At 43.9% G+C, this 25,866-nt stretch overlaps 1 protein-coding gene across 2 annotated transcripts in view; it reads right to left on the reverse strand.

The window, feature by feature from the left end:
• The window catches only part of ZBTB40 (zinc finger and BTB domain containing 40), a 39,845-nt gene that overhangs the window by 6,324 nt on the left and 7,655 nt on the right, over positions 1-25,866 (reverse strand). For both annotated transcript variants that reach the window (XM_019541355.1, XM_019541354.1), the window contains exons 3-15: positions 25,369-25,502; positions 18,977-19,172; positions 18,187-18,329; positions 14,013-14,205; positions 10,640-10,776; positions 9,973-10,171; positions 8,624-8,757; positions 6,985-7,153; positions 4,845-5,252; positions 3,943-4,149; positions 1,725-1,889; positions 916-1,130; positions 12-174 (exon numbers count right to left, since the gene is read on the reverse strand). In XM_019541355.1, coding sequence (XP_019396900.1) covers positions 12-174; positions 916-1,130; positions 1,725-1,889; positions 3,943-4,149; positions 4,845-5,252; positions 6,985-7,153; positions 8,624-8,757; positions 9,973-10,171; positions 10,640-10,776; positions 14,013-14,205; positions 18,187-18,329; positions 18,977-19,172; positions 25,369-25,502 — 2,463 coding nt within the window. The remainder of the gene's footprint in view (positions 1-11; positions 175-915; positions 1,131-1,724; positions 1,890-3,942; positions 4,150-4,844; positions 5,253-6,984; positions 7,154-8,623; positions 8,758-9,972; positions 10,172-10,639; positions 10,777-14,012; positions 14,206-18,186; positions 18,330-18,976; positions 19,173-25,368; positions 25,503-25,866) is intronic.

Below are 25,866 nucleotides of genomic sequence, written 5' to 3' on the forward strand. Positions count from 1 at the left end.
GGACTTCTCACCTGCATGCTCTGTCTTGACATGTTTTCTGTGGGCAGTTGTGCTGGAGAAGGTTTTGTCACAGGAGCTGCACTGCAATGATGAGAATTTGGATGAGCGGTGATTCTGGGCTGCAAAGACATCAGGGTGATGGGTCCGATTGTGATACCATAATCCTGACAGTTGCTGTGAAGATATAAATCAAATCATGTTTAGAATGGAAAAGCTGTCCTGGAGGGACAAAGTGGTAGTAATAGGTTGCCATCTTAAAACAAATGGGAACTGAGGCTGCACTCAGCAGCTATAAGATGCATCAGACCTTACCATAAACATCCCTATCCAAACCCATCTCTTTTATGTAGCATACTTGATATTCATTACTCTAACTTAGTTATGCCAGAAATGCAGCATCCTAAACTACGCTGATAGAGAACATGATCTCTACAAAAACAGCACACTCAAAGAGCTGAGTGCTGCTAGCTCTCTCATCTCCCTCTTCACAGATCCCATTTTGGACTGATTTTTCATGCCTTGCTACTTGGTTTAGGGCCCTCCAACATATGCATGCACACTTGCACAAGCCAAATGGAGAATCTCATTTGCAAAATGTCACTTCTATCATAATAGAAATCAAGAAAGCTAGAAATGTTAGGCTAAAGGGAAGCATCAGATTTTAGGGAGCTCAGGGCAGGAAAGGATCTATAGCTCTAGAGTTAGGACAGTTTTAGAACTGAATGATTCATATTAGTGGACCTATCTTCTCATTGCACAATTATTCTTCCTCTGAGCAAATCAGCAAACTTCTTCCCTTGGCAGTGCAGTTACTCCCATATTCGCTTGTGCCAATAAATGACCTCCTCTTTGCAAACTGGCAGGTGATGCTGTTCTTTGGAGAGTGAGATATAGTGTACACCAAGCCCAGCTCACCTGATAGGCTTTGTCACAGATCTCACAGCTGAATGGTTTCCCTCCTACATGGGTCACCATGTGGCGTTCCAGCAGGGATGGAGCACTGAAGACTTTACCACAGGTAGGGCAGGGGTGGTACTCCCTGGAGTGGACCTCGTGAATGTGTTTGCGATGCTCCTGCAGGGTGGCAAAGCTCATCCGACACTTCTTGCAGTCATAGGGGTCTTCGATGTCTGACTCCACAGTGCAGGGGGTGAAAAGTAGGGTTGAGGACAGAAAGAAAGGCAGACAGAAAAAGATATGAGAAAAGGCACCGCAAATAGGTAGGAGGGAGAACAGAGAAAGAAATGCTGGTAATTTCTAGCCAAAGAGCAAACATCTGAGTTTTAGGATCTTTGCAGGTTAAGTGCCATGTACTCTCCCTCCTTGTCACTTGCTGTGAGAAATAATCCAGGCTGGTCCTCAGCAGTCCCATGATGCCTTTGCTCTGTTCTATTAGACAGTACTGCTGTTTCCTTGGGCTGATCCCAGCCCCAGGACCAGTGTGTAAGTCCCCATAAGAAGAGCCTAGGATCCTCCTAGGACAGAAAAATCCTTCCATGAAGCAGCAGAGCAAGGCTGGATGCCCATCACCAGCAGCACCCTCAAAACTGCATTATATGAAGGCAGCCCTGTGCCCTTCACAGCAGAGGCCAGTCTGCTGCAATCTGGCACTGCCCCTTTACCTCCTTGCAGTCACACCCAGACAGCGCTTTGCCTTCTAAGGAGCTCTGGTAAGTCCCAGGGGAACGGCCCCATTTGAACTAGAGTAGGGCTCTGGTACTCACTGTGGAAGGTTCGTAGGTGGATGGAGAGCCCGTTGGCCTGTCTGAATCCTTTCCCACACTCCCTGCAGACATATGGCTTATCTCCAGTGTGAGTCCTCACATGGCGAGACAGCTCAATGGACTGCGCAAACACTGCGTCACAGTACTGGCAGGCATACATCTTCCCTGCAGGAAGATCCAATATAGCAGGCTAGAGCCTCTGCAGCTAGCACTGACCCAGGGGACAGGATTTCTGGGAATGCAGCTCAATTCTTTGGGAAGAAGCAGCAGATTATGAAACAGGCAAGGTTTCAAGGGACCAACAACTCATAATACAAGTTTCTAAGGATCAAAAGCGATGGCATCAAAACCACAAAATTTGTGTACTCAATATTAGTTCCTGGATTATAAACACAGAGTGCTCCAATACAAGGCCATTCAAATACATCCATAACAAACTGCTCAGAGACATGATCGCTCTGACAACATACCTATACATTGCCACAGGTTTGCAATGTTTTGGGTTGGGGGGGGTGTTGTTTTGTTTTTGTTTTTTTGTTTTTACAAACGCAGGCATATCCTTTGCTCCTGAGTTGCTCACAAATAAAAGGAGCTAGTGGCAGAGGACAAATGTGGCACTGAGGCCTAGAACTAGTTGGAATTTTTAAAAAGAAATGAACACTGAAAGTTAAGCATACTGTCAAAATTAAATTACTTGTGCAAATTATTCCAGTGGAAAATCCAAAATGAAACAAAACCTTTCATGGCAGTATTGAAGTGATGTCTTAAGTAGTATAATGCCTTTGCAGTTCCAGAGATAAAGTAGTGATGAGCGAATGTAGATCCCTTTATGGAAATAGAAAATTAGTGCAAAACTACAAAGAGAACACACTAGTACAGGTTGGCAGTTGAGGAAATATGCAAGAGACTTTGATCTTTTGGGGTGATATATCACCCACAGATATCCTTGCCTCTCAAGATATTACATTTTTCAACCCCCCCCCGCAAAAAGAGGGGGGGCAGGGAGTGCTTTTATTTGGGGGTTTTGCTGCACTTACCTCCCTTTTTACATTTTAACACTTTTTTAGTGGGGAGAAAGAAGAAAGGGAGTTCAAAGGGAGAGGAAAAAAAACCCCACAAATTCAAAACCAATCCAACAAAAATAGATACTGGTTTGCTTTTTCAAATCCAAAATGTACATATTTTTACATTTCTTTTTCAAGTTTTCATCACTGGCTTTTGGGAGGAAAATTTCCCATTTCCCAACTATTCAAATGCTAAGAAGAAGGGAGGCTGGTTGCTTGAAGCAGCAAGAATGAAAGTTGAGAGGGCACTGGGGAGGCAGGCCAGCCAGGCAGAGCACTGGGATGTACAGAGCTGAGAAGAGGCGGGAACTGAGGAAGAGTAGGAATGGGGTGGGTGGCTGAGAGGAGAAGGAAAGGAATGAGTATGTATCGTGTTGGAGGTAATGACTAAGCTTGCACCCAAGGCAGCTGACAACAGGATGCCAACAAATAAAAAGTCAAGGCTAGAGATGAAGGGGAGTTTAGCAACAGCACTTGGGGCATATTAGATCAGGGCAGGGGCAAAAACCAGTGAAGCCAGACTGTAATCCAGGCAGAGACAGACAAGTTCAGCAGTAGGGATAGAGAGTCCAATTCACCAGTGGAGGAGGACGGTAGCATTCAGCAATGAACTGAGTATCTGGGAGAGGAAAAGGGAGCAGAGACAAGAGATGAAGTTGGTGATCCCAGAAGACAGGAAGGACAATAGTTTTGCCAAGAGAGGCAAAGAAGGAAGGCAGTAGAAGGAAGCAGGAGAAGCTCTGCCTGAGAAAGTGAGTAAGATAGTAGCTCAACAGCAGGGAGATGTCAGAGTTATGGAGAGGTGGGGTGGGATCGCTAATGACCTCTAGTCTGGGGAGAGGTGAAACAATGCGATTGAACAAGGCTAGAGGGGGAGGTAGAGAGACAGCGATACGGACAGGACAAAAGCAGATGAAAAGCCACTAAGAGAGGCGGAAGGAGCAGTCAATCGGTCAAAAAAGCAGTGGAAAAATGGAGGTATTACCAGGAGTGGATGGATTAAGCTGTAACCCTGCCCAGGCAGATGAACACCGATAGCATTAGCCCCACAGCTCTGTGCCTTCACAACTTGGCGCTACACTTCCTCCAATCACTCGCGGGAGGACAAGGACCCTGCTGCACAGTCAGGACCCCTACAATTCTGACAGGCTTACCCTCAGAGTGCTTCTTCTTGGTGTGATAGGCAAGGGCGGAGGCTTGCATGAAGGTCATGAGGCAGTGCTTGCACATGAAGGGGCGGTCCCCTGTGTGCAGCCGCATGTGGTTCTTTAGCGTAGAGTTAGCAGCAAACTTGGCACCGCACTCCTCGCAAGAGAAGGGCTTCTCATCAAAGTGTTCAGTAAGTTTGTGGTACTGCATTCCTGGGGAGCAGGAGACCAACGGAAGCAGTTAATGCCCAGCAGAAAGGTGCTGTCCAGGTCCTTCCCCCAGCCCTAATGCTAATTACCAAGTGACACAGCTTGACTGAGTTGGGAGAGGTCATCTTCCTAACAGCCAGTGCTCCCGGATCACAACCAACATGCCACTTACTCAGAGAGGAAAGAACAACATAGCCGTAAGCTCCCTCTACCCTGCTAAAGTAGTACTGCTCCACACTGAGAGCAGGGGAATGAGGGGGTGGAGGTAAAGGAACATCAGGCACAGAGAAGCATCATTATCAATACCCCTGAAATCAGCTGAAGAACCAGAACAGGCCACATGCCCCTACATTTGCTTTTAAACACCTTTTAAGTAACCAGAAGCCCCACTGTTCCTTGATAAGCCATGTGTAACACTGGAAAAGCAATTATAAAAGAAAATCAGCCATAAGACACTGGGAGAGTGAAGCAGCAGCAAAATGGTCCAAATCACATTCCTTAGGACACAGTGACATTTCAAAGGCTTCTAAGAACTATCCTCAGAACCAGGAAGGAGGGCCCAGTTTCAGGTTGTCCAGTTAATGTGCTGTTCATGTAGTTATCACCCTGGTCACTTGGCTCAGGTCTAGAACAGCAAGGAGCACCTCACTCCCTGTGCCACATGAAACCTCTCCCAGCTCTAGGGTTACGAAGCCCACCTGAGGCATGAGCAAACTCTCTTCCACAGATGTCACATGTCACCGGGAGTCTCTTCTTTTTCTTTTTGGCTGGCCCTGCAACTCCGTGCACCTCCAGCTGGTGCTTTTCTAGCTCCTTCTTGGTGCTCATGACCTCAGCGCACTCCTTGCACTGCACCTGCTTTCCTTTGGCCAGGCGACACCGCTTCATGTGCACCTTCAGACGGCAGTAGAAGTGGAAACTCTTGTCACAGGCTTTGCAGATAAAGCTCTTCTTGGAGGAACCTCTCTCATGGGTTTCCTCTCGCTCCTTGGGACCTGCACCCCCAGCCTTCTCCTCCTCTTTGTCCATGGCTTCAATCTGCGATTCACTGTTCACCTTCCACTTCCTGATCCCAGGTTTCTCCCCGCTTCTCTCCGTCAGGAGCCCTGTGTGGAAAGCAACTCCCATTTCAGTGCTGACTGACCATTTTGAGCACTCGCCTTCCTCACCACCTGCCTCCTAAGCACTCCTCAGGGAGCACCTGATCCTGCACTTTTCTGCTCAGGGGTGAATGGGATAAATATGGTACAGACTGGTGCAAAATGCACCATCCCATCAAAGCAGCAGCACATCAAAGCCACGTTCACAGGTGACAATGACTAGGGAAGGTGCAAGAAGTGCAGACTTAGAATAAAGGAGAATGCATTTTTTCCAGTTAAAACACCAGCATCTATAGAAGCTGAAGTGTGCCAGCACTAGCCCGATATTCAAAGAAACTCAGCTCCCATTTAAGCACAAAGAGAATAGGAGCTGCTTCTGAACGCTTGTCTCTAACTCATGTGAGCGAAGTTACCTCTTGACTGTTTGCAAGTTTGGGGCCTGAGATAGTGTAATGGTCTTTCAGCTCAAGAGACTCTTTTATGGAAACAGAAAATAGTTCGGGATTTTTTTTCCCCAAACATAGCCAGTTGCAAAGAGGACACTAGGATTCTTCACACTCTTCTGGGTAGAGCTACAGTAGAACTTAATCACCCATGTATATCCGTTTCCTAGAAATTCTAACAATTTTTGAGGTGCCTATAACACCAGAATTTTGAAAGGCAGAAAATGGAAAATTTACACAGGACTAGAGCCTAGAGGAAAGCCCCATCAGAAATATGTTTGTGGAAAGAAATCAAACTACAAATAGTTATTTGGTTTCTTCACTGTAATCAGTCTCATGATTTTGTGGCCATGGGAAACCAGGGTGGAATTCAGTTTGCCACAACACTGTGGTATGGGATCTCAACGTGCCTTTTTAGAACTTTGTTTCTTCACTTCTTGATTATCAAGCAAACTATGCAAAAACCAGACCTTCCTCAGAGTGCGATTCCATTAAATGCTGCATCTGTTCAGTGGAAAGCAGTATTCAGGAGGAGCGAGCTAAACCTACTGCTGCTTGAGATTCCTGTTTTCTTTCAAACTAACACTCACCAATTTAACATAGAACAAAAATGACTGAGTGATGACTTACACACATTCAAGTCTTGGCCAGGGTGTGTGTCATCGTGGATGTGGGTGGGTGGGTGTGCGCTTCTATTTCACATGCGCCCAGCATGCTTGAGTTCCAATTCTGCATGCCACTGTTACAGAATTTTATTTTCTGTATAGAAGACTTGTGGTGGTCAATGGCTTTACTTTGGGGCAGCCTATGAGGCACCCACTCATCCCAGGGTATGGTCAATATATATGTAGAACAGACCTATGAGGATCCAATATCATGAAGGCATCTAAGAAAACTCCATGTGACAAGACCAAAAATTTTGAAAAATAAACTAATGGAGAAGCCAGGTAGCTGAATAAATGGCCTGTTTCTTGAACAAAGTTCAAGACCTAGAAACCACAAACAAGATACTGGATGAATCACTGAGTTAGCAATAACCAGCAGCCAACAGATTATCCAGGCTCTTTTCCTGCTAATAATGCCTGGAGTACAACTCCTAATAGTAGGTGATATACATGAATCCCCAAGCACACCTCAGTGAGTAATCCAATTCCAAAAGTACAACACAGGAATCAGGGCAGACAACAGTGCTATGCTATGATCTCAGACCAGTTAAGGCTTTCATGCTTTAACTGTCCAAAACTTCTAAGTGAGCTAGAAATATCTGTGTGGAGGAGTATGGGCAGATTTCTTACCCACATGTCCCAGCTCCTGCATCACAGGCTGTAGACCTGGGAAAGACTCATAAACGCTGCATAACAACTGACAGATCTTGATGGCAGGAACAGATTTCTCCTGTGCTGTGTTCAGAGCTGCTTTCAAGGAGGCCTCTGAAGTTTCCTTCTGAGAGGAAATGCTTAGTAGCTAAGGAAACATGACACAGAAAAAGTTATATTGCAGAAAGCTGGAGACTGGGGAGAATGGTTCTCAACCATTCTTGCACTGTTTGGAACCCACTGAGAAACAGAAGATCAAGCCTCCCCCAGAAGCGTGAAGCCCTTGCTTTGGCAAATACTGTATTTTGACCATTCCATGACTTCTGGTCAGCTGAAATATTTCTGGGATAAAAAAAAAAAAGAAATTCCACTGATTGAAGTTCCCAGGCTTGCTGCTTGTGTGTCAAGCTACCACCAGTACCCTGAGAAACCAGGGATCTTCTCAATATCCAACATCTCACTTACTGTGGGGCTAACAATAGACATTGTTAGTAAACTGATAACTTTGGTCTTTCTTTGGTGGACAGATACGATGCTTTAGAGCGGTGGTCAACAATGTTTTCTGGTGGTGGGCCAAAATGACCCAGCTTGGGTCTGCAGCAGGCCAGTGCTAGGACCTGGCTGCTGCTGCTTCTTCCCCCCACCCAAAAATGGTACAGGTGAAGCCCTCCAACTACCAAATGCCATCAAAGTCTCCCAGCTCCAGAGGCTGAATCTAATGGTTCCACAAGCCAGATCAAGCCCAAGGACTGTAGGTTGCCAACCCCAGCTTTATTATTAAGCTAAACCATTCCAATTATGTTTGGGCTTTTCTTCTCCTTTAATCTTGAACCAATGGTACCAAAGCCATTGTTCCATTTCTTAGCCACAGAAACACAAACTGCTGATGGTACAAACAGCAGTATGGAAATAGCTGATAACATTTCTAGGGAGTCCTTTTGGGCCAGGGCGTTATTGATGATCTGGGTGTTCCATCTTCAGATATGTTTAGTTTGGATAACTCTGTAAAAGCAGAACTGAGTGGCTGCAGACTGCTATATGAATGAATCTCTCAGAGACTGAGGAAGCTAGCAGATTTCTTTGCTTCTCTGCATATTTACGGTCTAGTTTCCCTTCCCTAGGACTGAATATCAGGGTGGGCTCCCACTGTTAAAGAGCACCTAAATTCAACAGTTTTGGTAAAGCCAAGTCTAGCTTCAGTATGGTACACTCAACAAGTCCCCTAGGAACCCATCATTTGTATCAGGCAGCCTTGAGTCTTCCAAGCTGCATGAAAATCCACACCGTGATAGCCACCTTTATATGGTATTTATGTCACTTTGCAAAGCTGAGTCACAGCTTTACGTCAGGATACCTAGACTTTGCTCAATTGAGCACCCTTCTGGCAATTTCCAGTAGCCCAAGCCTCATGCATAATGTCGATAAAAATGCCTGATATGCCAACGTTTCAGTGGAAAGGTATTGCTGAGAACACATGCCCCAGCCCACTGAGCTCTACATAGATCCAAGTAATTTCTGCTTGGAACACTGCAGGCTAAAATCTGTTGGCATTACAGGCTGCCTGTTACATTAGAGTGGAGAACAGCTGTGTGTTGCCTCTCTGTCACCCGTTCAGTACCTCTTTTACTGCTTCTGTGAGACCCACTTCTCCTGGAGCCAAGTCCTCTAGTCCAGCTCTCTGCTTGATGGCCTCTGAGATCAGCTTGCTGTGTCTCAGTATTATCTTGATGGCTGTACTTTCACTGGTAGCCACTGAAGGAATGAAAGCCATTACAAACAATAAAACAAAAAACCTGGGATGTGCCCAAAGAATCCTAGCTTTAGTAACCCTGTTCAGCCAACTTCAGAAGACAACTCCTTCTCAATGGGTGTTCTTCCCTTTGGAAGCAGAGGGAAGTCAAGGACTAAGTTTCAGACTTTATTGGCACTGCCTGTGGCAATGATAACAAAGCCACCTGGATGTGAAGGAGTGATGTAGCTTTCAATGTTTGTCCACTGTGAGATGAAATAAACCTTCTTAATTATTTTAAAGGAACTCACTCAGAGAGACGTGACTCACTCAAAAAAAATTACCGCACTTCTCTCAAAGACCATTCTATTATCACCAATCATGTCTAGACTCTTCGCAATTAGAGAAATTAGAAGATAAAATATACTTTTGTTGTGTTTGGTGGGCTCATTGGATACTGTCCCTGTACTGCAAGTCAGCTAGTTGAATCTTTCTCTGATTTGTATGAGATTTTCACTCAGCAAATGGAGATGAATGCATTTTTCCTGTAGAAAAATGTGAACACAGAATGGAAAGTTTGCAGGAAAGCTCAGGAATAGGGTTAAGGCGCTCATGAGCTCATGTTTTCAGTCTCATAGGATTTCAGCCTGATGGCATTTCTAGAATTCTTAATACGATTGACAGCCGGGGAGAGAAGTAGAAGGACTGCATTTCTGTTGTCTGGCAAGGATCACAGGGTCACAAAAAAAGGCAGGCATCCTCCCCCTCTGCCAAAGCTTCCTCCCTTTCTAGGGCCAAATGCTGCACCAGTTAATTCAGTAAAAAACAATTCTGTCTCCTATCCTGTGTTCCATTACTTCTCCTTGCAATAAACAATGCACTGGGATGATGCTTGCATTACACAGTACCAGAAGGAAAGTTGTTTCTCCAGTATTTCCAGTCCCATCTACGTGTACTGTATCCTGGACGTGTCTCAAGAAAAATGGCCTAACACTACATTTCTAGCTCAGTGCACAAATCCAGGGAATTTGGACAAGCAGTCCAGGGTTTGGATGGTCAGCATTTAGATAAGCATCTGTGCCTGATGCTTTGATGTGCTTAGTCATCATTTGACTGGCAAGTTTAACGTACCTCCGCCGCTAGGGAAAGGGAAAGGCACAAGAAGATCCGGTGGGATCGATGAGGATCTGGAGAAATCTATTGATAAAGCAGCTCTATCCGGAGACCGAGAGCATTACCTGTTTTGAAAAAAAGGTCTGCGCCTGGCTCCTTCTGTATTTCCTCGATGAGTGCGTTCAGTGGATATTCTGCCCCTCGCAGTTCCAACAACAGCTGCCAAATGGTACTCACAGACAGAACCTGGCCTTCCAGCGCTGCAGAGACCAGCGAGCTGAAACCACCCACGCCAGCTGCAAGCTTCACTATCCGTTCCATTACCTTCAAATGACCAGCACCAAGGTATTAATGAGAGACGACTATCTGACCATTCATGGATTAGCCAACTGTCACTCTGCCTGCTAGAGTCTGTTTTACAGTACTATAGTCCCTGCCATGCTGTGGACTACGAACATGAGTCAAGAAAGCAAACAGGCTTTCCAAGGATAAGCTAAACCCTGCACACACAGGCCACACTAAGTCAGGCAGAAATAGAAGCCATTTCCTGAGACTTGGAGCAAATGGTTGCTCTTTGGTGACTTTTAGGTTTGGATGTAGAGATGGGGTTTTTTTGCTGCAGCACATGGATGCTAAAGACTTCTTAACCCAACTTCAGCAACAACACAACTCTCAAGACTGCTGCAACAATGAATGATACAATCAGGTGCTCTCTGGTCTTTTACATGCAGACCAGAGCAAAATCCTGTGCTATAATCAGAAATGCAGATGTAAAACAGTCTATCCACTCACCTCTTTCTCTCCAGGAGCTATGTTTTGTGCACCTGAGATCCCTTGCAGCAACATCTGGGAATCTTTGAAGAGCTCTGCAAAGTTTTCTTGATATTGTCTTAATAGTTCAGTCCCATAATCCTCTGGGCTCCATTTGGCTGAATGCAAATGAATAAAAACAGTATCTGCTCACTACCATGCATCATTCTGAAGCATCTTTCCTACTCAAAGTTAAAGGGCAAATACAAATAAGAAACCAGACTGGGGCCTCAATAGCACACTAAGCTGTTACAACGAATCTGGTTTTGAATCCAAGAGCTGAATACGAGTAATAAATACTTTGCGGTTCCAGACATCATTTGTTTGCAATTCTTTCATGATACAGGCTGGAAGAAGAGCAGATTCTCTGCACGAGGGGGTTGGGAGTCAAACAGTAAGAGCACGGATCATGTCTGAGGTATGCTGCTAGAGCTGTACTGAAATAGCAGTCAGTAAGTATAGCCTGCAGGGAGTGCTGTATATCAGATGCCTAGTGCATTGAGCTAACTGGAGCCCACTGCTTAGCCAACCCAATTGCCATTAGTCATTCATTTCATCACTTACGTATATAAAAAAAGATGACAGTTTAGATAAGGGGTCAGCAACCTATGGTTTGCAGGCTGAGTCCAGCCCAACAAGAGGTACGATCTGGCCTGTGGAGACAATCCAGCATGGGGAACTGATCTCACGGAGTTGTGCCGTGCCAACTCTCCACTCCGCAGCATTCCCCTTTGCTGTGAAGCCTGCTGCCCAGACTTCTGGCCCACAGTGACAGCCATGTTGTAGGCTCTGACCCACACCAGCAAAAGGCTGATGACTCCCAATCTGGATTGTACATTGTGCATGCATAAAAATAGCTCTTTTGGTGGCATACCATATTTTTAGCATCTTCAAAGAATCAGACCCAGTCCTAGCACAAAAGATCAAAGGCCTGGCTTCTGCACAAGGCCAGTGGACCGGTCTAAACTAGGACATAAGACAATACTGCAAGGAGATTTTCAGTCTCTCGATTCCCCTGCTGGTAGGCTCTATTGTGGATTTTTGGATGTAGATATACTGAGAGAGCCTATGCTCTGTAATAAAAAGACTCTGACACCCTGGTGTGAAGCTTCTCTGGACTGTGTCCTTCTTCGAAGAGTGCAAGTATTAAATATACCAACATTTTCCAAAGATCCAAATGCCCACAGTTCAATATAATTTACAATGATGTGGGTTGGGTTATCTTTGATTAATACATGGAGGGGAGGTGGAACCCAATTCTGGATTACAAAAAGACATTTTTAAAAAAAAGTGTTAAAGAATCAGGAAATAACCACAATGTAATTAAGATGTCAATGTGACCTTGGAATAGAGCTGGCTGAGTATCTTAGGTGAATAAAGATGGTTTGATCTTCTGAAAAGTATTTAGCAATTTCTACAAACTCTACCCAAAAGTATTGAATAATCATAGGTGAAAATAATTCTTTCAAGGCTAGATTTACAAAAAGGGAGAAAGAGGTGTTCATAGCCCACTTTCTCCCTCCCTCTATTTTCAAGGTAAAAAAAAAATGTGCTTTTATTTATTCAAGCTTCAATTTAAGAAGATTCAACTCTATGTAATTAAGGAATGCTCCTCCCCAAAATGAGTATTACCACTAGATCATTAACTAAGTTGGGTGTCTGATGTTTCAAGGGAAGCAATGGTGCTTAACAAATCACAATGCAAACTGCTTGCCTGGAATGTTTGCTACACAGAGAAGTATCAGTATTACAAGCACAATTTTGCTTTCTGAAAAATGCTCATTTATATTTCACCACATTTTAATTTCATTTTTTATCTTTTTAAGTGACTTCAGACCAGTAAAAGATGCTGGCCTACCTAAATTCAGGAGTGAAATGGTCCCCATTAACTAAAAAGGTTTCACAATGTCCAAACAACTTCAAGTCCCATGGGGGAAATTAATGGGGGGAAAACCAAGAATGTGTGTGTAGGGAGGAAAGTAGGTCAATGATCTCAGACAAGGATATCAGATGGAGAGGAAGTGCAAGATATAAGGGGTTGCTGCCCAGAGGTGTGCTGCCTGGATGTGTCAGACAATCATGGACCCTGGGTAGGCATGCTGCCACAAAGAACTTCTCCATTAATCGTACTTTTCCTGAACTGATGGACAGCCATCTCGGTCACTGCTTGAAAGAGGCTGACAAGGAGATCCTGCAGCTTTACGGTGCCCAGGACAGAGAGAGAATAAAGGTAGAGATGACCAGGGAGAGTGAGTGCATCCATAACTATACCAAGAAGGGTTGGAGGAGCCAGAATAAGGGCTGAAACTTAGCAAACAGGGAGAAGGCATATACCTTGGCCTCCCATACTTGAGACAGGGACGTACTACCTGCCAGAGTGAGAGGGGACTTTATCCTCCATCCATCAGTCCACCTTTTGTCTTCCACTGGAGACTGCCAGATAGAGACTGACTGCTGTCAGTGACACTGACATGCATCCAAAAGGACTTGGGCTACCAACTTATTGCAACAAGCCAACAAAGTGGGGTTAGCTATAAAGGAATTAGGAAGATCCATTTTCCACAGTTAGAGTCCAGAGAATATCAGTTAGTTCTAATGCATCCTAAGCACCTAAACATTGAAGCCTCAGAGCTCTCATTGCATCCTATTGCATTTATCTCTAATTAAACTACAGGACAATAGATGTAATGGAATTAAAGCAAACTACTCAGTTCCTTAGCCAAAGGCACTGCATAAATGCCTACCAAATACACTCACAGGCCCAAAACCAAACACCAATAGTAAGTAGACCTATGCAGACACAGGTAGCCACATAATTTGGGCCACTGCTGTTGACTTTAAATCCTACTCACTTGCGCACAACTTAACCTGTCCTGAGTTTCCTCAAAACAGATCAGATCCAGCCACTCTGCTCTGCTGCCATCCTGTTTTAGCAAGGACAATGTGTAACTCTGTGCAACTCCCCAAAATATTACTTGCAGAAAAAACAAGACTAGCCAGGAGGGAAGGATCAGGAGAAGAAAGAGGAGGACCCTACCATCACTAGGTTTAATAGCCTAGTGATTAAAGCCTTTCCCCAGGGGGTGGGAAACATCAGGTGTAGGACTCAGCACAGCCACAAAGGGTTTTTTTTAATCCTCATCATTGCACTACAACCAGTCCTTGTGCATGGGAAACCATCTGCTGCAAAGATTATAACTTCACCTGTGTCCTGGCCTTGGGTCTTGCTCTGTTCCTGCACATTGTATCTATCTCTAAGTTCTAGAAACCTGATTCAAGCTCAGACAGGCATCCAAACTTAATGGTGGATGATCTGCATGGAGCTACTAATTTAGAAAGGGTGATCCAGTAATACCTTTACTCTCAGACACAACTGCTGCTGCTGCCAAATTGTCTAGCAGAAGGTGCAGATCAGGAAATGTTGCTTTTACAGCCCCAAGTAGTTTGACCAAGCTCTCAGCTTTCAGGGTCTTCTCTTCCATCACCTTCCTAAGCAGATTCTCCATTGCCCCCCCATGGGAGCTGCCTTCACAGCAATCCAGAATCACCTACAGGAGCAAGGAGATAAAAAAGCAGCCAGTAAAGAGAAGAGTTAAGAGAACATCCTTATGTTTCATAGGTCTGATTGATCTGCGGTGGCCTAGAACACTATGAAATTATACAGAGCTCTAGTAAACACATATCTGTTTATCACAGGCCCATACTTTTAGTATTTAAGCTAACATGCCTTATCCTGGAAAATATATATAAGCCAGAGGTAGGCAACCTAAGACCCAGGGCCCAGATCCAGCCTGCAGAGCCACTGAATCCAAACCACAGAGCTGCGGGGCTTAAAGCCAACCACTGCTATAGGCAGTTCACTGACCCCTTCTTTGCACAGGGTCAAATTATGTTTCCCATGAAGTCTGGTTCTTAAAACTGGTCAATAAGTGGAAAACACCCCCGCAAAACATAAAGCTGTTTCTGCTGCAGGTTTCAAAATTACTGCTATTTTATTGTAATTTTTTACTGAAACACTTTCCTTTTTGAATATTTTAGCCTTTTTCCCTTACCCAGGCTTGTTTTCTCTTTTCCATTTGCCACTGAAGCAGGGATATGGGGAAAGGGAGAGAAACCTTGCTATTTTAATAAATATTTTATAGGCTGAAGGATTATTTATATGGGCCAGTCATGTGAGACATGCCTCATGCAAGGTACAATCAATATCAAATCACAAGGTTAGAAGAGCTCTGAATACATCAGTATTACAGTCACAAAGGACAAATACATTGCATTCAAATGCAAGCAAGGTTGAGTCTAAAAATATATCACAACACATAAGAAAGTCTTGTTCAAACTGCAGGCTTTTCATACCCACCACAAAAAGAGCCTTCCACACAAGCACGGCTGCACAAACTGCACAGCTCTGAAGCTACACTTTGTGGTGTTTTGGAACATCATCCTGGAAAAAGCCCTTGGGCAGTGAAGTTCAGTCTCTTGCCATCACAGGCAACCAAGTCATATAAAACTACCAAACTTCAACCTAAAACAGGCTAGGCTTTAGCACCCACTGCTTCTATCAGAAAACTAGCCTGGACACTCCCTCCCTGGATTTCTAGCCTAATTCTGATCATTATTCACATTACATTTATTGTTATGTCCACACTGGCCTCTACATTAAATAGTTCTTCAAAACTCTCTTTAGTGTTCATCTCCACCCTCTGATGCTTTTCAGGAGAACAATCTATCTCCTCTCGGCCTCCATTTTCCTAGGCTGAACAGGCCCAACTCTTTTAGCTTTCTGTCATGACAGACTCTCCATTCCCTTGATCAAACCAAAAGTCCTTCTTTATACCTGTCCAGGTTTGAATTTATTTTTCCTGAACATGAGTGACTGGAACAGTACCTAGTACTCTAGATAAGGTCTAGTTTTCATCTCTTGCTATTAATTACTAAATTCATGACTCTGCATTTTGCACTATTAAATTTCATTTCTATTCCTCCAGTCTTCCCAGACATCCAGTTCTTCTTGTATGATACTCAAATCCTCCTCCATGGGAGTTAACATACTTCCCAATTTTGTACCATCAGCAAATTTCATTAGCACATTTCTCCTTTTTGTACCAAGGTCACTAATGGAACTATTAAATAAAACCAGTCACAGGACCAATCCTATAGGAACTCAACTAGCAACCCCCTTCTCTCCTGATAAGTTCTCTTTTCAGCATAATCTGCAGTCATCTGCCCTTTAGTCAGATCCTCATCTACTTAATAATTCTTGTACTAATCTCTATCTTCTCTGTGTTAACTGATAAATTCCCAAGTGATACCACATCAAATGTTTTACAAAGTGCAGACTGGTACAGTGGATCTCACCCTAGCAAAGGAAGATTTCAGGTTAGTCTGACATAATTTACTTCTGACAAATCCATGCTACATTTATTCATTTGTTTGTATCACAGTATCATTATTCTTTCAAACTGTATTCAGGAGCCTTTAATAGTGCTGGGATCAGGCTAACAGGTATGCAGTTGTCCAGACCACTTTGTTTCCCCTTTCTTAAATAGGTTTGCTATTCTTTAGCTACACAGTCCCCTGCTAATTCGGTGGATTTATTAAACATCTTTGCAGTAGTTAAGTATAATGGTTCTTTTAATATTCTGGGATGGAGGTTATTCATCTCCACCCCCCACACCTGAGGGCAGCAAACTCTGAGTTTTGGTTTTTCAGCTCAGTTGTGGTATTCCAATAGAATCTGTATTTTTCCTATAGGGATGGTTTGCAACCCACTTAATTCACAGCAGATTGCTAAATTAGGGACCATCCACCCAGTTGTTTCCTGCAGCTTTTACTTCAAAGGCCACCATTTCTTTGATCAGCTGGGGGTCATCAGCCTCCCATGCAGCTGATTGGAAAAGTTGCATCCTTTGAAAGAAAAGATACAGCAAACAGCTGGAGCACTTCAGTGGTCTCACTGAAATGTCTGTTGTGGCTCCATATACGCCAGAATACTTTCAAAACCCCATCTTTGCAAGGGGGTTAGATGCAACAGGGTTGATTGTGTCATTTTAGGAATAGGTTACATAAGGATTTGTATGAGATGGTTTGGACAGGGACGAACCTGCTTAAAGCAGGGAGCTGGACTCTACGTGACTACCATAGGGTCTTTCCAGCCTTACTATGATTCTATAAATTAACCCTGCAAAACACCCAGGCTGTATTGCATTCATTTCCATATCCTCACTGCCATCATTAGGCATTCTACCTCTGCCCCAAAGGGATATTGCCAGTCTCACTGAAAACTGAAGCAAAATTCTGATTTCATTTTTGGGCCGTTCCTTGCTTATCTTTACTTTCTTTCCCCTCTTCATTGCAAAACAGTCCTACTTCTTTTCTTGGTCTCTTTTATTTATATGTCTAAAGACCATTTTAAAGACTAGCTCATTTTGATTTTTGGCAATTCACACTTTATCCCTACATTCTTTGTCTTCAGAAAAGTAGGTCTCTTTGTTGGCTAATCCCTTTTTCCATTCCTTACAAGCTGTCTGCTTGCTCCTTAATACCCTACTTAACATGGTTATTTACCTGGGTAGGGCTGGATCCCGACCCTACATGTTTTTCTCCTTGCCTGGGAGGCAAAGTCTAGATAGTTTGGGTACAGTTGACCTAAGATAACCCAAGCCCTCTTTACATTTAAGTCCTGGAGCCTCACTAACAGGTTCCTCTTAATTCCTCAAAATGTGCCCCTTCAACATAAAAAAAAGTCTTAGCTACTGACTTTTTTAGCATTTATTCTTCCACTTAGTTTAAACTGAATCTGTTGGACAGACCTGAGGCCTCTGCACCTGCCTGTTTTGATAGGGCTTCAGCAAAATCTTGCCTTATGAAGACCTCAGCTTCTGGCAGGCCTCCCTCCCAACTTCACTCACATCCTTCTCTTTAGTTTAATGAGGCCTCAGCTTCTACCCAAGTCCCCCCAACTCCCTCTCCTTTCCTGTAAGGTGATGAAGCTCACTTGGGCTACCAAACATTACAATGAGCAAGGAAGGGATCCTGTGAAACACCAGTACAGAACCACAGAAGCATATAAATTGAAGAGAGGATGTTCCACACATATGGGCAACTGCGTGCACAGAGCACAAAAAGAAAATACCTTTCAGATAGCTCTCCAAGGCAATTTGACCAATGAGTCAAGTCTAGAGAGAGTGACACATCTGCTAATCAAGCTAGCAACACTGTCAATGCAGAGGTTTAATAGTTCCATTAAAACTAAATCTCTGTAGCCCACGGTAGTACACTGATGCCTCTGAGCTTAGCACAGAGGACTTCCATGGACTCAAAGCACACTAGCTCCAACCCTTCCCCCACGTACAGCTATGCAGGATGTTCAGCACTGCATCAGGGGTTGTTCATCTCAGCCCCAAAGTTATGAGTCACATATGTAGTCTATAGGCCATGGAACTAAGTGTGACCTAGAAAACCACGTGATAAGAAGGTGCTTTGCTCACACAACTTACACACACAGAGCTTTCCTATATTTCAGATGTTACCTGCTTCTCCAAGCTCGTCAGGAATCCTTCCTCTGCTGTTTTGAGGAACTCGATGATGGGGTTCAGCTGTGTTATGCTCTGGATCAATTCCTCCCTGCATTCCACTAGCAGAGCAGACAGGGTCTTTCCGTGTTCTGTGTTTGCTGTGGGAGAAAGATTTGGAAGTACAAGAAAAGAAAAAAAACAACCACATGAGTCAATGTGAAGTAAGTGACAGCAAGGTATTTTCTCCTGAAGTGAGACAATGAGATTCTGTGAAAGATCTAAGTGAATAGCAAAGCTTAGACTGAGTGCAAGCAGCAGAAGAAAACACTTTATTATTCTCTTTAAACTCTATGAAAGGAAAACGTCTCATTTATCTAACAGAGCACAAAGCTGCAAAGCAAGCTAGAGGTTAACGTCAGGTTTGCAAGGCTACTGCTTTCTGTCAAACAAAAGCAAGAAAAGGAGCTTTCGGTCCTCAGGCACAGTCGAGCATTGACCCATGATGGTCACCCTGCCACTGATGTAGACCTACAGTTAGTGAAGGGCAGAGCGCACTCCTGGGATTGCTCCAATACAGGCGCTGTCAGACATGTCCAGTTTGGGAAGTGAAAATGCAAAACCTGATTCCAAAAGGCTAATGATCTGTTAGTGCTGGCAGGTTTATCACATGTGGGCAAGAACTAAGGCTCAAGCAATTTTTCTAGGCTCAAGTACCCTGACATGCTGGGAGCAGAGCATGGTGGCACCTGTCAAGTATCAAGCTCCTCTGATTGTTTCTCTACAAGGGGAGTACCTGCTCTCCTACCTGTTTGCTGCAGGATCTCTCCACTGTTCTGCTCTCTTTCCAGTAGCACTGCTTTTATCTTGGGATAGGTGTCTTGAAACAGCTTCAGCATGGACACAACAGTCTGAGCATCCAGGCTCTGCTCATCCCTCACCTTGCTGAGCAGTGTCTTGAATCCCGACTGTTCTCCTGCACCTTCCAAACATGCCACTAGTGCCTGCAAAAGCAATAGAAAACATGCCAGCATGGGTGAATAACCTTCTGCTGGCTTACACAAAGGGCAAAGTACCCTCAGCTTTTAAATAAGCATGGAATTACAGCCTGCTGATTGGTGAGATGCTGCCTGGAGAAGCGTGTTCCCTCTGGGCACACAAAACTATACTTGGACACAGGAAGTGATCCTTTATTCACTGTGAGCTCTCAGGAAGAAGAGTGACAAGCTCGGTCTGCCAGCTTTTATTCTTCTTGTCAGCTTGACAAATTACACCTGGCGAGTGGCCCTACTTCAAACCTGAATAAGTCTCTTTGGATGTGGCCTCTTCACAAGGAGCCAAATTCCCTTAATGCTGAGGAACCTAATAAAATCCACTGAAAACGCCATAATTTTGGCAGTTTAAGGCCAGAGCAGGGAATATCAGACTAAAGCGCACAACAAGGAGGCCACTTGTCTTCAGGAAGACAGTGGAGTTGTAAGGCAGACTATCTAAGAATCGCAGTTCTCCTGCCAGAAGCAGACACAGTCCTCATTAAAGCATTTGGGTCTGATCTTCAGAGACATCAAGTGCAGCACCCATGGCTTTCTCTGGTGGTGTGGACTCTCCACACTTCTGAAAATCAGGCACTGGGGTTTTGAAATCTAGCCCTACATCCTGCAATGACACCAGAGGCAAAATGTGCTCATGCAGTTAGGGAAATAAAAGGGGTAAAAAACAAAGCTGGAACTCACTCCCATCTCCCTGGAGTGTTTAAATGCTATAAATGCTGCCCCTGAAGGTACAAGCTCCCTTGTGCTCCAAGAAAGGAGCTAACCCTTCAGAGCAGGCATCTTTATGAGAGACCCCAGGGAGGCTATAAAAATACCTTTGAAGTAGAGGACTTGGCGCTGCTCCAGGGAGAACGGCCATTTTGAGCTGTCATTGTCATTTTTGTTTCTATGATAAAAAGACTGAATAGAGCTGCCTGACGCCCTGCGGGGGGGGGGCGTGAACTTGCTTTTCCTACCAGGTGTGAATTCTCATATCGCCAAGCCATGTGCCAGTGCAGCGACCTCCTGCAAAGCCCATTCGCAGAGGGAGAGCTGCCTGTGCCCTCGCTCTTACCCTGCTCACAGCATTTTACTGCCAAACAGAGCAACACAGACTACACGGGTTCTTTATAAAGGCACTGCAGGAGGAAAGGCAACACAGCAGACGCACAGAAACAGAGACCTTAACGATCTTTAATGGGACGAGTATTTTGTAATAAAAAGCTGATAATGAGATATTGTCCATTCTATAGCCTGGCACACCTGGCCCCTTCCTTAAGGCCCCTCCGTGACAAAGCTGAGGGGGTTGAAGACCTCTCAGGATGGGGCTGTCCCTGTTCAGGCAAGTAATTTGCACTGTTGCTAATTTTTCCAGGATTAAACAGAATTGCTAAGCACAGCTCTAGGTTGCTGAGCGTTCTCAATGGATGTTTTAGTTAATGCTTTTCCAATTTGCTGGCGAGAAGGCAGGCAGACCGGGCGAGATCAGTTTTCTGAAACTGAAAAGTCCTATTGTTCACAGTCTATTTCTGGATCAACCTCTCAGGCACATTCCTCCCTGAGAACTGAAGCCACTCAGTACTTTTAAAATGCTGAATGGTGCGTTATAGAGATATTTACTATTGAAAATGCCTTTTTGTCCTGGAAGGGCTTAAAGCATGCTGCAATTTGACTTGCAGAGCTCCAAATCTTGCCTTACATTTATTCCACATTAAATTTTGAAACCTTTTTCAGTGACAAAAAGGCAAGCAAACTGCTGTTAATGATTATAACTCTAGGCTCTCAAACATCACTACACTAGAGATTTCTTTCTTTTCTTTCAAAAAAAATGTTACCCCCTGAAAATCTGTAAAACTCTCATAAATGAACTAGGTTTGCAAGAGTCCTTAACACCCACCTGCTCCACTGAGAACATTTTTTAAATGTTCTGAATGCTCTCCATCTGGCATAGGTACCTAAATAGTAGCTGAGCGCTTTAAAAAAATAGTCCCAACTAAAGGGAAATCTGGCCCATAAGTGTAGTCAGAACCATTATGATTGCACCACTGGGGTGATCAGGAAAAGGCCCTGCCAGTACAGGTTCATCTCAAGCTATTGTAGATCTGCTGTATCTGGGAAACATCCATTACAGCTATAATGGGCAGCTGGTCCTGTGAATGGTACAGTACTCTGCAGGAGAAACCACAGAACCTGTATGGATCTCCCTGAGTTATAACTTCTGCTAGGATTCCTATTTAAAACTAAATTGAATCAGACAGTAACCATTACCAGGACATTTATCAACATTAGTAACTTCCTAAAATTTAAGCTGAATCTTTTCACCGCCACTATTGAGCATACCCATCCTGAAGGATCGAGTCCTAGCAAGTCTGGGAGAGTCAGTAGGTGGCAGCAAGCAGCATTCTTTAACAAAGAAAAAGCAATTGCATTGCATTTTCCAAAAATAGCCGGGTTACTTCAAATCACATAGGCATTTCCCCCAAATGTTTGGCAAGAAGGGAAATATAAGCGCGCGCGCGCACACACACACACACACACACACACACGGCTTAGAACAGGATGCCTTGTACACCTTAACTACAGAGCTATTCCTTTGAATCCACTGGCATGGGAGATGTGCCTGGATAGCAGTTCCAGAGAAAAGGTAAACAGTGGAGGGATGGCAAAAATGGATCACAGAAAACTATGCAGAAAAAACCCCTACAAGATGTAGGTTATGTTACATGCTGGATTTCCTCCCCAGCCCATTGCATCCCACATACAAACCAAAATACATTTGGTTAACTGACCCTGAACAAGGCAGGTGCTATTTCTGCAAGCCGGTCCTATTTACATTCTCTTGAAGAGAAGCAGCATTCCTAGTTCTAGCCACGCATTGCTGTGAAGTCTCCTCCAACACAAGGTTTGCCATTTGCAAATGAGTGCATTCCACTGGGAAAATTTTAGAGGCATAATGATCAGTCTTCTGTGAAAAGAAGTTGTTTTTTTTTTTATCGAGTAATTTTTGAAGTGCAAGCATTGAAGCAAATGTAAGAGAGTTATTAGAAGCTTGCCACCACAGTGCAGAGTTTTTACCCAGAGAGTACATCAGCACAGACAGCGCAGGGAGTAGTTTTACATATCTGAACTACAGAAAAACAAGCAAACTATAACCAAACCATAAAGTTAATCAGATGCCATGACACACGCTAGTCACAGAGAAAATCTACACATCCAGGTTCACATGGATGGTTCAGAGACCAGGGGGGTCTTTTTATTTTGCAAACACATATTCTCACAGATCCCCTGACAAGAGACCAGCAAATCAATGATGCAGCTTAGAGGATCCCTTGTCCCTATCAGCAAAAAATGGGTCAATCTAGTAACTCTCCAGGCAGGGAAAAGGCCCAGTCAAGGCCAGAACCTCCAGATGGGTTTTTCCACAATGGAGAACATTTTTGTAGCTGTAATTTGACTAAAAAGAGCAAAGTTCTAGACAATTACCCAGTGCTTGGGATGCAGGGGATAATGGAGCCCACACACTCACAATGCTGTCCAGAAATTCCTGCTGCTGCACCAAGATGCCGACAATAATTGGACAGGCCCTTATACAATGGAAATGATGCACAAGCACAGTGACATTTATTCTACGTGGAAGAATCAACACTCCTCCGCTTTATCTGAACGCAGAAGTAAAGGGAACAAATGAGCTGTGCAATAATTTGAATTGAGTTTCTCTAAGAGAGCACAGGAAGATAAGACTTGACACCAGCAAAACTCTTCCACGCTTCCCCAGATTACTGCAATTTCTGTCTTGTTCTCATTTCCAAGCAGGTTTGAGCCAAGCCAGAACCAAATTAGATAGGAATAGTTTATATGAGAGATACACGGAGAGATTCTAAACAAAGGACAAATCAGCTCTTCCTAAATAAAAAACGAGCTCATCAAGGGTATGTCTGCATTTTCCATTTCCAGCAGCAGAATGTAGTCGCACAAAAATCCCTCAGAGACACAAGAGAATGAGCTCACTGGGCCATGCACCAAAAGACTCCTTCAAGGAAACAAATAACAAACAGGAATATGCACATTTTGTTGGATATACCAAGAACTAGAGAAGTGGCATCTTAGGTTAAAACCTGAGCATAAAGCATGTGCTCCCCTAAAAGTGCCAGATACTTGCTCCAAAGGACAAAATACATATTCATGGATAACAAAAGGGTCCTAAAGCTAAAGGTCTCGGAACAGGAAATCCCAGAGCCAAAGTCAAGGCAACTTGTGTTCAAAGTGCCTACAAGTCAAAACTGCCTACAATTTAATGAGCAGGTCGGAGCAGCCTTGAGAAGTCACCATGAACCAGCTCTGGTACTAAGACCATCTGCCCAGTCCTGCCATGTTGAAAACATCTATATTTTTTATTGTCAGCAAAGAAGAATTTGTCAGAAAAGAGGCACTAGCATGGCAGAAAAGGAAACATCTCCTAGGCAGCAGAATGAGTGCTCCCAGCAAAGGCTGCGTGAAGCAGAAAGAGGAACTCCCTGAACTACACTTCTCATTATTCGGCTTCAACACAACCACTCCAATGGCCTTTAAAATGGCTATTACCTGCCATAAGGTAAAAGTGAGACTATAAGCAAATGACTTAAAATAGCACAAAAGGAGAGAAAGTCCTTTGAATCCCTCCACTGACACATTTGCAACCTTAATTTTACATCTTGAGCTCAGCTCTTATGAGCCAAACTTACATGTTAAGCATGACTTCAAAACATAGCACTGTTTCCCTAAAGACAACACTAAGCCATTGCTAGAAAGAGCTACTCGCTGTTGGAAATAAAGCAGGGAGTTGGTGTTGGTGTCTACGCATCTTGCTTATCCCAGAAGGGAACTCGCAAAGTGATAGATGTGGCCGAGCTGGACATTTTAGTCTAAGCCCTTAGTTACAATGGCTTGGGATTCCTCCTCCACCTCTATTATCTTTGGGATTGAAAATTCTCATGCTTGTTTAAAACTGAGAAGCAATTTTTCTGGAAGGTTTAAAGAAAATCCATTTCTCATTTATTCTGCATTCATTCATAGCCTCTAAAAAAATTGCACAGTTGTTTCGGGGTCAGATGTCTGAACAGTTTTTGAGCTTTCAGACTAAGATCTTAGACCCAGATGCTACAATTTATTACATGCCAACTGCATGGAGCCACGCTGAAGTCAGCAGAGCTCAGCTCAGGGTCAAGGCTTGCTTATGTAGAGGGCCTTGGTAAGAGGGCGGTACAAGGAAATCCATGTAGACAAATAGAAAAGTGTCACTTAAGCAACTAAACGGAAACAGAATACCACTCTCTGTGTTGCATCACAAACGCTTTTAGCATTTGCTTCACTGGAAATACAGCCTGGGCCTAAAAATAACTGTGAATAAGAACCAGAGTAGTGTTACTTTAGGACTGGCTATTACTTTTTTGCTGGCTTCTGAGTTCATGTGATGGCTGGTCCCAGGCTGCTATTGTTCAGGATATTAAACATCTCTCAGCATTAAGTGAGCACTAACCAATGCCAGCAGTAACCACTGCTTCTACAATGGAGCATTCTCCATTAAAAGCACTCTGGGATGACAGGCCAGCAAACTGCATATCTGGAACCTCCTTGTGTTGCTTATGATAGACTTATTTGTGAACAGAACTGAGCAGCTTCTCACTATGAAGCTTCACTGAGGGCAAAGAAATGTTATTTTGCCAGGTCATATGAGAGTCCTTCCAAAACTGATAATTCCCTACAAGCAGAAGGTGCTGGGTAGGTTTAAATTCCTGCACTGTACATCCCCGCCACCTTATTCTCACAGGTGCTCCTCTTACGGGCATTGTCCAGGGATGTACATGATTAGGCAATACGACACAGGAGCTTTAGCTCCCTGTAATCCCATGCCAATCCCCCTGTTGCTGTGTGTTCACACAATGTGCTGTTCTATGCTGCCCCCTCCCCTCCCACAAAAGACAAGAACACTTTAGCCAGAGAGAGTCTAGAAACCAAATGCTTCTTGCAGGAGTTTTCCAGAGTGGCGCCATTTTTAGACACTGCCATGTCTTTAAGCACTAGAACTTTTTACTTACGTGGTGAAGGAATTTTCTGCATGGGCTGCAACACAATCTGTATATTTAAAGAGTGAGGAAAGGGAGAAAACCTCTTACCCAACACACAAACCTACCTCCTTCTGAGAGACGTCAAGCTCTCCACACTCGTGCAGTCTCTTTAGCACAGCCGGGGTGTCAGAAAGGGCCTCTGAGAAAACATTTTCATGCTGAAGCAGAAAATCCAGTTTACAGCTTTTGCTCCCTGACTCTGTGCATGAGAACAAGATGAATTATTTGCCGACTGAATATTTGGTTGTAGCTGTGTTGTTCTAAGGACATGGGCAGGCAAGGTTCTTTGAGTAGATGTGATATCTTTTATTAGACCAACTGAGTAGTTGGAAAAAAGTTCTTAGCAAGCTTTTGAGTGCAGTCACCCATCCTGAAGAGTGCAGTCACCTTCCCCTGAAGAAGGGTGACTGTGCCTGAAAACTTGCTAAGAACTTTTTCCCAACTACTCAGTTGGTCTAATAAAAGATATCACATCTACTCAAAGAACCTTACTTGCTGATTGAAGAAATTTTCATAAATATGTGACTGAACAGCACCAATTTATAGCCAACATTTTGTAGACC

Source organism: Crocodylus porosus, unplaced genomic scaffold (genome assembly GCF_001723895.1).
Source record: "Crocodylus porosus isolate Cpor-Errol unplaced genomic scaffold, CroPor_comp1, whole genome shotgun sequence".
NCBI lineage: Eukaryota > Metazoa > Chordata > Crocodylia > Crocodylidae > Crocodylus > Crocodylus porosus.